This window comes from Peromyscus californicus, unplaced genomic scaffold (assembly GCF_007827085.1).
Source record: "Peromyscus californicus insignis strain IS unplaced genomic scaffold, ASM782708v3 Scaffold_15__1_contigs__length_86483966, whole genome shotgun sequence".
NCBI lineage: Eukaryota > Metazoa > Chordata > Mammalia > Rodentia > Cricetidae > Peromyscus > Peromyscus californicus.
The window spans coordinates 65,839,013-65,851,879 of record NW_026294447.1 but is presented as its reverse complement, the minus strand read 5'-3'; the positions used below and the strand labels follow the sequence as shown (position 1 = coordinate 65,851,879).

Here is a 12,867-nt window from a genome sequence, read left to right as displayed (position 1 = left end):
GTGCCTAAACAATACGACAAAAGAACTATTGACACAGCATCAGCATCACACTAGATATCATACACAATCTAGATAATTTGAAGTTACGTGTGTAGGTCATATGCAAGTACTGTTCCATTTTATATAAGGGATGTGAACATCAGTAATTTGGTACCTATGGGAAGTTTTAGAACTCCATCCCTTGGATGATGGGGACTAACTGTACTTCATCTGAAGTCATGGTTAATAAGAGTTTTAAAATACTAGGTTCAAGTTGGCAGTTTCTCAGCAAGCAGATGCAAGAATGTCATGATTCTCAAATAAGTTCATCACATGTTCTTCTTATCTGCTCTGACTCACCTTGCCTGCAATGCACTTGCCTCCATTAATGGTTTGGTTTTCTTACAGGCTACCATGAGCAGACCAAGTCAGCTGGCCAGTGCTTTTATTATCAAGGTGAGCCTGGTGATTGCTTGGGATATTCTGACTACTATTTTTAATTTTGGCAAGTATTAGTTACCACTCACCCATACATATAATGCTTCTCCCCACTCTCCCTGGACCATACCCAACTAGGACAGTGATAGCCTGTTTGTGCTAAAATGAAAGAAAAGCTAGTCTGGCTTCACACCAATTTATGGGGCATTCTCAGAGTGGCAAGTCCCATAAACTATAGCAACTTACTGTAAAGAGTCTTTGCCCTCTCTGGACGAGAGAGCTAGACAATAAACTCAAAGCAAGGATTGTCCTGTGGGGACTGGCCTGCCCGGATTCAAACTTCCCTCCCTCTTCCCACCTACACAATCTGAGATTGTCAGCAAGCCACTTCTGTGTTTCAGCTTCCAGATCTACAGAATGCACATAGCTATGTCTAACTTACAAAGCTTGCTGTAAGAACTGAATGAAGTTTCTGCCAATGTGTACAGGATACATGAGCCTCTAATTTTAATGTAAGTACAGAGAACAAATCATATGCTCAGCTTATAAAGCACATATTTAAAACAAGTATTAAGTGGTCATACTGGGGTAATATGGAGCAGTGTGTATTTCTCAATCAGCAGACAGAAGTTTCTGGCTGAAGTGGATATTACATCATACCCACAGTAGTACAGCTTGAACACAGAGGAAGGGTCACTTTGTTTCTCTTCAAGAGTATATCAACCCAGTGAGATTCCTCATACCTACAATCTCAGCATTTGGGAGGCTCAAGCAGGAAGATGCCACATGTCCAAGGCTAGAGGGCTGTGGTGAAGCTTCCACTGTGAAAGCCAAAGGCTAGGCATCACTAGAGGACTGTGGTGAAGTGTCCATTGTGGAAGTCAAAAGCTGAGCATCACTAGAGGACCATGGTGAAGAGTCCATTGTGAAAGCCAAAGGCTGAGCATCACTAGAGGACTATGGGTAGCGTCCATTGTGAAAGCCAAAGGCTGGGCATCACTAGAGGACTGTGGGAAGAGTCCATTGTCAAAGTCAAAAGCTAAGCATCACTAGAGGACTGTGGGAAGAATCCACTGTGAAAGCCAAAGGCTGGGCATTACTAGAGGACTGTGGTGAAGTGTCCATTGTGGAAGTCAAAAGCTGAGCATCACTAGAGGACTGTGGTGAAGAGTCCATTGTGAAAGCCAAAGGCTGGGCATCACTAGAGGACCATGGTGAAGAGTCCATTGTGAAAGCCAAAAGCTGAGCATCACTAGAGGAATTGCTGTACACTGTGAACAACTCAATCACCTGCCTACTGTAAATAAAACACTTTAAGACAATGAAGACCATCTCAGAGTCTTGTAGGAAATACCCCAATAGTAAAGACCAAAATAAGCCACTTCCAGCATCTGACAGTGTATAAAGATGGAGTAACAATCAGCACCTGTCCTACATTAGTCTTGGAAATCGCCTCATTAGAAATATTTTTAAAGAATTTAAAAAATTAAGGTGGAAGGCTAAGACCAGACACTAAAAGAAGCAAAATATATGAGAAATGAACCATTCTTAATAATATTTTTTAAAAAGATCAGTGCTCCTTGAACAGATGGTTAGCTTCACATGTGAAGGAGAAAATGGACATGATACCCCTGAAAATAAAGTTTTCTGAGTGCTGAGACCACGTGCAAGGCATGTAGAAGACAAGGGCACAGTCAAAAAGAGAACTAGCCACAGCAGACTAAAATAGATGTGTCAATTCTTAATGATACTTAAGAAAAGAACAACTCTGGTTACTGGTGAGGGTTGTTAGGACATTAAAGTATTACTTCGAAAAATGATAAATGGGGGGAAATGGGATGTCCTCTTTTTTCCTGTGTAGCCTGAATGTCAGAAAACCCAAATAATTCATGATAGAAAGATCTTTATGGACAGTGTTCCAATTAATAAATGCAAGAGGAATGGTGGAGTTAGACTGTCTATATGTTTGCATTTCCTAAGGAAGATGGCTCATCCATTGATGAGGCTAAAGTCATTAGGTGAATGGTAGAAAGAAGGTAAGCTGATACCATCTGACCCCACTAGTCAATCCTCATTCCTCAAAGAGACATCCAGACACTACGACGTCATGAAATGGCATGACAGACTTGACTTGGCATGACAGACTACCCCAAAAGGGTACTTCCTTTTGAATTTAATCAAACCTCCATACAGAATTTCCTTGTTATAGGGACAGAAGAATAAGTTAACGGTTACCCAGAGAATCAGCCCAGAAAGTGGGACAGAGTCCTGAACTAATGATCTAACTTGTCTTGCAAATCAATACCATTACAAAAAAAGAAGAAAGGGGCGCGGGGGGGGGGGGTCTTTTATAAAATAAAATAGACCTAAAAGCCGAAGAACAAAAATCAACATGTGGCACCATTTAGCTCCTGAAAGGCATCTTGGGAGAATTTGAATATAGGAATTATACTAAGAAATGTCAGCATTCTTAGGAAGGAAAAAAAGTCACAAGGTTTTGTTTGACTTATTTTGTTTTACATACGAGCTCGGGTCACTGTAGCCAAAGCTTGCAATTGTCCTGACAGATGAGCATTTTGGCTACAAGCAAGCACAGGCCACCATGCCGGCTCAGAGGAGGGTGGTGGTGGCTGTAATGTCCTCATCAGAGATGGAAGCTGCAACTTCTGTAAGATAACTTAGAGGTTTGCTTTAAATTATAACCCTCCCCCACCACTCACAAAAGGAAGGAACAAAAAAATGGAACAAGATTGGTAATACTGTTACTAACTGCTGGTATTTGGGGGTTTATTATACAACTCTATTTAAATACTTGATTAAATATGTGGGACTCCAGAGCACCTGTGTTGCCACTGATGTTTGAAAGGTGACCATAATCTTCCCAAAAAGCGAAGCTTGGCTCTCGCTCTACCTGTCCGAAAGACGTGCAGAATCTTCCAAGTCAATGCATAGTGAATTCAATACTGTTAGAAATGACTGAACGGAGGAACCAAGGAACTGTGTTGTGTTAACCAAATGACGGGTTAATTTGTCCCAGAAAGAGATAGCCTGCAGTGTACCTGGGTTGAGCAACACAGTCCACAGAAAGCTGAGATAGTGTTTGATGGTCCAGATTTGTGGGGGTCGAGGACAGCACGGACAGCACAGACTCCTAACTCAGATCTTAGCATGATTTGAACTCTTCACCAACGACTGCCAATGCTCGGAGCTGCTTTGTTCCCAGTGAACTTCCATTAACTGAGTCACTCAGCTCCAATCTGGAGGTATGGCCTCACAGTTCTCAGGAGATTGTGAGCCATGATGCCTTTACATTAACATCAATGTCCTAACCAAGGGGGCTACCCAGTTAACCTCAGATGTCCATCACCCACCAACCAGCCTGGATGTATTTTCTATTTGTCTCTTCCTCTCAAACCTCTTCTTCTTATGGACCGTTTATGTCTTCCATACAATTCTTATGTTGAAGTCCAAACCCTTACTGTAATGGAAATTTGGGGGGGGGGGGGAATGTGATGGAGTATTTAGATTATATTTGGTTGTGAGGGTGGGGCCCTCATAATAAGATTAGTGGCCTTATATCAGGGTCCTCCCTTTAGTGGCCTTATAATGTATCAGGGTCTTATAATGTATCAGGGTCCTCCCTTTGACCCTGCTGAAGAAAGGCCAGAGGAATGGATAGAAGAAAATGGCCCCCTGCAAGGCAGAGCCTTATATAGAAACAAAATCAGCCTGAACACTAAGCTTGGATTTGCCAGCATTCAAAACTGTGAGAAAATAAACATCTCTTGAAGTCACCAGTCTGGGGCATTTTGTAACAGTGGCTTGAGCTGCCTGACATTGGAACATATGATTTCACTTTGTTTTTCCTTCTTTCAAACTCCTTCCTAGCCCTTTGGTGATGGTTCCAAAAATCACAACAGTAGTTGTCCTAGTTAGTGTTTTCCAACCTGACACAAGCTATCATCATCTGGGAAGAGGACTTTCAGTTGAGAAAATGTCTCCATCAGAGGGCCTGAAGGCAAGTCTGTAGGGCATTTTCTTGATTTAGTGATCTGTGTGGGAGGACTCTGCCCACTCTCACACCACTGGGCGGGCTGAGCAAGCCATGGTGCAAGCCAGGATGCTGCACTCCTCCAGCTCCTGCCTCGAGTTCCTGCCTGACCTCCCTGTTGATGGGCTGTAAGCTATACGAGGAAACAAACCCTTTCTCCCCAGAGTTGCTTTTGGTGATGGTGTTTTATCACACCAACAGAAAGCAAACTGAAACAGTGTCCTCCCAAGCAGAAGGCGGTAAAACTGTTGGAAAGTGCGAGTTTCCAACACTGAAACACTTGACAGTCACTCTCCCAGTTAAAGAGAGACATTCATTTAAGCTTGCAAAGAACTAATACAATGTACTATAGTCGAAGAAGAGTTATTAAAGTTCACGTTATTTAAAGGACCCACATGCTGAGTAGTTTGGAAAACATGGGTCAGCCTGCACAGAGTCTGCACCTTAACAAGGCACGAGTCATCATCCCAGGAATGGAGAAACTGGAGTCGGTGTAGATGAACACTGTAGACAGATTTATGCAGAAATTTGGGCAATTCCTGCCACAGATTGCCCAGCTGCCCTCCTGTCTTCCATATTCTGTGTCATGCAAAAGCATCTGTCAAGGATAACAGGAACACCATTGACCTACTTTCCCTAGATTCTTGCAAAGTCTATAACTCTGGAGCTTGTGTTTATTTACCCACCATATCCGAAGGCCATACTTCCTGGCTTTCTTTGCAAGCATTCTTTAGGCCACACGATCAAGATCACTGTGTGGGCAATTCTGAAACTTTAAAAATTTTTCTTATTGCACCAGAGAATCCTAAGAACAACCCTTTAAGGTGGCCCGAAGAAGAAAATGCCTAGGAAAGGAGAAACCCAGCCTGGGAGAAGCAGAAGACGTGCCAATTCACATCCATTCCCATCCACAGAAAGCCACAACAAAACAAATATTTTCCCCAACACTCAAGTTTCCAAAACAAACCAATGTCACAGGAACACGAGTCTCCAACTACGATCTCCTTTCAAGGCAGATAGCTAAGACTTCTAGTAAAAAACATCTACATTGTTGCAACTTCTCAGTGAATGCTACATAATGGTCAAAAAAAAAATGTTTTTTAGAGCTGAATGTACCGAGGTAGGAAAGTCTGTGAGAGCCTATTGGTATCTTGAAGACCTATTGGTGCATCCTGAGTGGCTTACGGATCCCCAAAATGGCAAGCAGGCCCTCCTTTTAACAGAGAAAACAAGCCTGGCCTGCTCAGGTCGTGAGATGTATTTAGAATACAAGGAATGCTCCTTCACCAGGAAGTCATATCTGAACACACCATCAGGAAGTCGATATTTGAGATTCCCGAGGGTCCTACACTCTCCCACTCCAGGGGGCGTCCCAGAGTACGGAGTGCTGCCAGCGCCAGAACTCGGGAGCTAGAAGCTAATCCAAGCTCTTCCAACTCGTAAGTCTCCCCCTCAGCAGTGGCGGCTACCAGGGCAGTCCCGATACCCAGACATTGCTATGAGCCTTCCAAAACAAGCATGCACGTCGCAGGCCACCTGCAAACGGGACCCGCTGGGGGCCTGAGACTTGCTGTTGGACGGGGCTGGTTGACTCAGTCACCGGACACCTGCAGCTTCCCCCTCAGAGGCAGCAAACAGCCCTTCTTCCGGTGATGCCCGGGTGCCCCTGGGTTCGGTCAGGTGCATCTGGGGAGAAGTGTGGCCGGCGTTGCCCGAGGGGCGCCCCCTAACCTCGTTATCCCAGGCCCTCTCCAGTGGAGTCCCGCCACCTCCCCAACTTCCAGAGCGTGGCGTCGCGGCCCCGCAGGGCGGCCGAGGACTCCACGTGCGCGCCCGGGCCACTCACCCGGGCCCCGGCGGCGCTCCGCTTCCTCCGCAGTGTGAGCCCGCTCCGCAGCAGCGCAGGCAGGTCCCTCAGGCGCGGCCGCAGAGACGCGGCGGGCGGCTCGCGCTCGGGCTCCCGGGCGCTCGGGCTGCGGCGCAGGGGCCCGTCAGCCGGGGCGGCCGAGGCCAGCGCCGGGCTCTCGCACGGTGGCTGCATCTTGATAGAGCCCACGGCCATCCTGATGCCCTGACGGCGGCAGCGGCGCCGGCGGTTGCTCTCCTCCGCGCTCGCCTCCGCGCCTTCGCCAGGCAGCGAGAGGGCGCGACTGCGGCTCGGGCGCGGGACGCGCTGCCAGCCGCTGCCCATTGGCGCGCGCCCGGCCCTGGAGCCTCGGCCCCGCGCACCGCCCCGGCCCCGCCCAGGTGCTCCCCGCCCCGCCCCACCGCTCACCTCTGGGCGGCCCGGACACTCCCACCGCCTGCGGAAGAGGCCCCCGAGCGAGTGCACCGTGCCCTGTGCCTGCACAGGTGCGTCATTCCCAGACGCCTCCTCCCAGCCCCCATCCTCTTGAGACTGAAAAGTCCCTTTGCCCCCAGCCAGGACTGCCCTGGACTAAGACCCAGAAGGCTAAGAGGTCCTCCACCCTCCCGCGCTTTTTGCACAGCCTACCCCCACAGAAGACTCCTTATACTAGACTATGCAAAATGCTTCCTGGGACAGCATTGCCCCTTCGGTGGTCCCCGTGGGCAGGCTCCTCGTGAAAGGGTGAGCGGAGAAAACTTGTTGGGTTTGATGGTGTTTATAGCAAAGTAGTGCAAGTCCGGTGGCCCGAAGGTGAATCTCTGTTAACGTGTTGGAACCTGACCTCCCTGGAAGACTTCTGCTCTGCGTGTGATGAATAAATGTGCTTGGTAAACTGTAAAGGCTTAGTGCGGTGTGAATCACTGCTTATACAATTCCAGGAGGTAGGAATTGTGGAACACTGAGTGGAAATCCACTCCAGGAAGGTCTTCAGCCCTAAGGGGCAGTGGATCTTCAACAAGGTCTTTTACCCTTCATCATTAGGACCCTGGGACCCGCTTTTTTTCTATGACTGGCAAGAGTTGAAAAAGCTGTTCCCATTTAAATTATTTAAAATGATAAGTAAGGATATGAAGTCAGGGTTACTATTGTGCCTCTCACACAGTAGATGCTTGGCAAAGTGTACACGGACATGTGGCCAGTGAGCTCTGTCTTAAGGAAAGGGAAACTCAGCCAGGTGTAGATAAATACTGGGGGGAAATCAGGTAGTGCCCATGCTCTTGCTAATTGCTGAGCGAATGTGAATTCTGAAAACTCCCGAGAAGAGCAACCCAAACCAAAGCAGGAAGGAAGTCTGCACTGTGCCTTGAGGCTGAGTGGAGAAGACGCTGAACAGAAGGGAAAGGAGCGCCCTTCAAGCAAGGAGATTTGAAACTGTGATTAAAGAAAAACTCCCAGGTACTGTCGCACAGAGCCTATTGGACATGGAGAATGTGTCCTGTTAGAGGAGGGTAATAGCATAAGGAAGAAGTAGAGGAAAAATAGAATTTACATTGGTGACTTACGAGAGAGGCCTCAAATTTTGTCACCTTGGCCCATGTATGTTTACTGGGAAGGACTCGGTAATGAACTTTATAGTCTGCTATGGTTTCCAAAGGTCTATGATACAGATTCATCCAAGAATGAGCGTCCACATCTCTATACCACATCAGACTCTCTTGGTTTATGTTACAACACCTAAGCTCGGATGGTCACTTAGTCATTGCCTTGAGTTCTCAGATTCCCTGTGATATGCAGGCTGAAGGGGGTGGCACCTGGTTCACCGAAGCCCTCCAGGACCCTTCTCATTAACATCCACTCTGATCTGTGGGTGCTTCTGCTGTGTCACCCCCAAGAATTAACGTTTGAATTATCTATTAACTCACTCCGCTACAAAAGATAACTAACCCGTGTTCTGTCTCCTAGTTGACACTCTTGGTCTTCACACGTGTTTGTACAGCTTTCCTTCCTTTGGCTTTTGGTTTGTTTGGTTGGTTGGTTGGTTTTTTTTTTTTTTTTTTTTTTCTTTTTGAGGCAGAGTCTCGTGTATCCCAGACTGGCCGGGAACACCCTATGTAGCTGTGGATAACTTTGAACTCTTGGCTGTCCTTTCTCTATCTTCCAAGTGCTAGGGTCACAGGCATGCACCACAAAAGCCCAAGTTCACACAATTTTCAACGAAAGACCTAGGAGTTTGAATTTTATGCCATAGATTCTATAGAATAGAACATGGCATGTATCTAAAGCACAACATCAATAAGGACCTTTGAGAAGTTGGTTTAGGTTAACATAATAAATAGTAAAAGCCGTGTTTCCTAAGCATGAAAGTAAGCAGATGGGAGAAGACAGCTTGGTTGCTAACGTGATTGCCTTACAAACGGAGGACCAAATCTAGAACCTAAGAACCTATGTTTAAAAAAAAAAAAAAGGCAGGGCATAGGCATATTGTCACCCTCTTTTGATGCCAGTGCTGGAGAGGTGGACAGGTAGGTCCCTGGGGATTGCTGGCCAGCCAGCCTTATCTAAAGGGGCAAGCTCCAGTCAAGTAAGAAACACTATATTAAAAAAAAAAAGTTAAGATGGAAGGTACCTGAGGACTGACATCCAAGATTGTCCTCTGGCCTCCATGTGCATACACACACATGGATGTGCACTTACACACATGCGCATTTGCACACAACACACACATACACACACACACACACACATACACACACACACACACACACACACACACACACACACACACACACGAGCTATCAGGCAGGGATCTATAAATAGAGATTTACTCTCAGTCAAACCCACCCTAGCGTCCCTGCTCTTGTCTCTTCCTCCTGAAACACCAGCCTTCTGTAATGCTATGCCACAGCACTTGCTGCACTGAAAGGAATATTCTAGATCTGTTTTTTTCCAGTCCTTTGAAACTTGTGGTTACTGAGCACTTGAAATGTGGCAAGTGTGACCGAAGAACTAAATTTTAAACTTTATTTAATTTAAATTATATAAATTTAGACAGCAGCATATGGCTACTGGCTAGCCAATATGGTACCATCCTAGAAATCCCCATTTCTCTCACCCAGCTCGTTTCATTTCTCATATCCAAAGGCCACCATTTCAATGAGGCCTTTCGTGACCATGTGATCTATAACTGCGGCCCTTTTCCAGCCTTTCATAGCGCTTGTTGCCATCCGACAGCCGGCGTAACCATTCTATATATTATACAGGTTAGTCTCTTGCTGCCTCTCTGAAACTAGAATTGTGCCCTGCAATGGTAGGTTTTTTTCCTTTTGTTTGGCATGTTTAGCAATAGATCACATTCACTGGATAATTGAATGCCTCCATGTATGAGAACTCAGTTTTTCAAATAGAGCCTTCACCTGGCTTTTTATGTAAAAACCTGATTTTGTACTATTGAAAACTTAAAAACTGTGGGTCCTGCATGTACAAACCCAACAACATTCAGACAAGACCACTGGCCAGCAGTTTATAACTCTTTCTAAAGGTGGAGGTACCAGAGCTGACGATTTTTTACCTTGGAAATGACGTCATCAAAATGACACTTGTGGAAATGCCTGTAGTGAGAAGCCATAAATTAGACAGGCTTTGGTAATGAGGAGAAATTGGAGAGCTGGAAGGTGGCCCTGACGGTGAACTATCTGCACTGTAACGAGGGCTGAACTGTTGTGGGGTGGGACAAAAATGACCGAGGTGGTGGATGGGTCGAAAGGGAAGAGGGCACAAATCACTTCCCATGGTGCGGCAGACGGTGAGGGAAGAGGGCACAAATCACTTCCCATGGTGCGGCAGACGGTGTTTTGTGAAGGTGACCATGGCAGTGTCTCCTGCTGCCCCAGGTCTGCAGTGGGACCTTGGCACGCTCCGTGAAGACATGGGTCTATTTCTCTACTTCCCTCCATTGGAACAGGCTTGGGAATGCTTTGGCCCATTGAGTTCACAGGGATGATTTCACAAGTTCTGTAAATAGCCCATATTGGCCTGGCAGCTTCCACTTCCTGCTGTCTCAGAGCACTTGTTCTTAGAATGTGCCCACTCAGAAGCCAACGGCCATGCTGTGAGGAGCCCAAGGTATGTAGAAAAACACTATGTGGAAGAGTTCTGGCAGCTGAATTCCTGTTAGATAGCATTATCAGTTGTTGACCATCCACAAGCCATTTAGGATGTCCAGCCCAGGCTAGTCCAGCACTTGAGGGCAACCAAACTTGAGAGACCTGAGCAAGAACTACCCAGCTAAGCACCATCATCCACTGGACGATGAGGTAAAAGAATACATCGTATTAAGCCCTAAGTTTAGAAGTATTTATTTCATAACTATAGATGATCAAACACATGGGCAAAACAGCGTATGATTAAAATGAGAAAATTTCTTTGCCGAGAGTGAGGTACCTGCATAAAGAAACTGTAGAAATGTCTTGCCTGGTGTGGTGGCACATGTCTGTAATGCCAGCCAATTAGGCAGAAGGATTGTAATTTCAAAGACAGCCTGAGCTCTATAGTATAGAGCTATATAGTGACACTCTGTCTCAAAAATTCAAAGGCTAGGAACACAGTTAAGTGACCCAGTGTTTACCCTGTGTGTGCAAAGCCCTTGGTTCAATCCCTACACCAAGAGAAAAATATTCTTGAAATTGGCCAAAAAGAAAGAAAAGATAGATTTTTCGTGTGTGTGTGTGTGTGTGTGTGTGTGTGTGTGTGTGTGTATGTGTGTGTGTACATTGTGTATGTGTATATATATACACATATATGTATATATATACATTGTGCGTGTATATATATGTGTGTATATATATATATATATATATATACACACATTGAAAATGTATTGTCTAATCAAACAAAAATTTAATGGCACCATAGTTAGAGAAGTCACCGAGATTGGGCAAGCAGGTTTTGCGGGCTTTAGTTTACACAGCAGTTACACCAGCTAAGTTAGAGGCACCTGAGTAAAATGCAGCCGATGAGAGGACAGCATGGAGGGGCTTATGAAAATGAACTAGAGATGTGTGTTTGAGTTCAAAAGTACGATGGAAATGTGTGTCAGTGTTCAAAAGCATGATGGCTGGGTAGGGGTGGACAGGCAGTTTGTAGAGAACATTCCACTGATGACTTTGCATCCCTGGTTGTGTGGAATTCAGGACGGTGATTCTCCTGGCTTTTCCTCATTTGATTATATGGTCCTGTGTGATTACCACAAATACCAGGACATCATGGATACACGGGTTTCCTTTGTATTCCTCGTATCCACTGTTCACTGTCCACCTGCTCGTCCTTGGGCACAATGCCAGTCAGACTCATGACATCTTTCACATCACAGCTACCAGGACTTTGAAATGTCTTCTTGGTAGTGCAATCCTTCTTACATAGCCAGTTTTGACATTCGCCTCACTGAAATATTTTATATTGTTTTATCAGTTTTCAAAAATAAACATGCATAATTTCTCTTTTTACTCCACTCGGCCAACATCCCAGCCTGTAATGACCAAAATAGACAAATCTGAGCCTGGCCTTTCTGAGGATCAAAGCTGAGTGGGTAGGTGATCAGGAGACAGATTACTTCACACAAAACTCATTTCCCAGACTGCCTTACTGAGAATGCCAGAGAGAACCATGTGTGTACTCGATACTCATGCTATTTTTGTGTTTTTTTATGGAATGAATATGCAGTTGAGAGAAATGTAGCAAAATAACGAAACATGTTTCAGACCTAAAATGTTAGGCTTACTTTATTTTAGTTTTCAAGAGCCACAAATAGAACTATCTGCCCTCACACTGCTCCTGACAAACCTGTGTGGTTCAGCACTGTTATTTTTGAAGTGTATATCATGCACTATGCCTCATGCAAATATTCCCCTAGGGGGTGATAGCATTTCCATGTCCTATTTGCATCATAGCTCCAGTCAAAGAGAGTGCCTGAATGGGGTAGGGGCCAGGATGGATGCTCATCCACGTAAGTTCATCTTCTACTGTGCTGATAGTCTTGAAACAAAATCTCTGTGCTTTTCCATACACTGTGTGTAACTGTCACCCTGGAAACTTCTTAAGTTAGATATTCAAAGTCATCAGGCCCTCTTACATATGTAGGCATTTTTGCGACAACAGATAATAAAGGAATGAACATCTTGCATGATCAAATGCCCAGGATGACAAGACAGTAATGAAAGAATGTAACCACGAGACAGCAACCAATCCAGGCCAGTCCTGTCCTACTCTTTCCTCCCTGCTTAAGGAAATCTATGCATCCTTCCACACACCAAAGGGCACTTCCTCTTGAAAGTCTTCTCTATTGTTCCCATTTGGGACTCATCCTTCCTCCAGAAAACATTGATATTTACCTACACTGCTGCCCTAAGTGAAGGAAGGCAATACAGAGGTCTTGGCAGATGCAGATTCTCTAAGGTTGTGAGAAAATACATCACCCCAAGGGTGATGGGAGGCTATAAATGGACTCCAGATGGTGGCATGTTCAGATCAGCAGGGAAAGAAGATGATTTTAGCA

The 12,867-nt window shown here is 45.5% G+C and overlaps 1 protein-coding gene across 2 annotated transcripts in view; it reads right to left on the bottom strand.

Annotated features, from left to right (window-relative positions):
* Rapgef5 (Rap guanine nucleotide exchange factor 5) overlaps positions 1-6,672 on the bottom strand; it is a 240,371-nt gene extending 233,699 nt beyond the window's left edge. For both annotated transcript variants that reach the window (XM_052739192.1, XM_052739193.1), the window contains exon 1: positions 6,315-6,672. In XM_052739192.1, coding sequence (XP_052595152.1) covers positions 6,315-6,659 — 345 coding nt within the window. In that variant the 5' untranslated portion in view covers positions 6,660-6,672. The remainder of the gene's footprint in view (positions 1-6,314) is intronic.
* Positions 6,673-12,867: the final 6,195 nt, after the last annotated feature.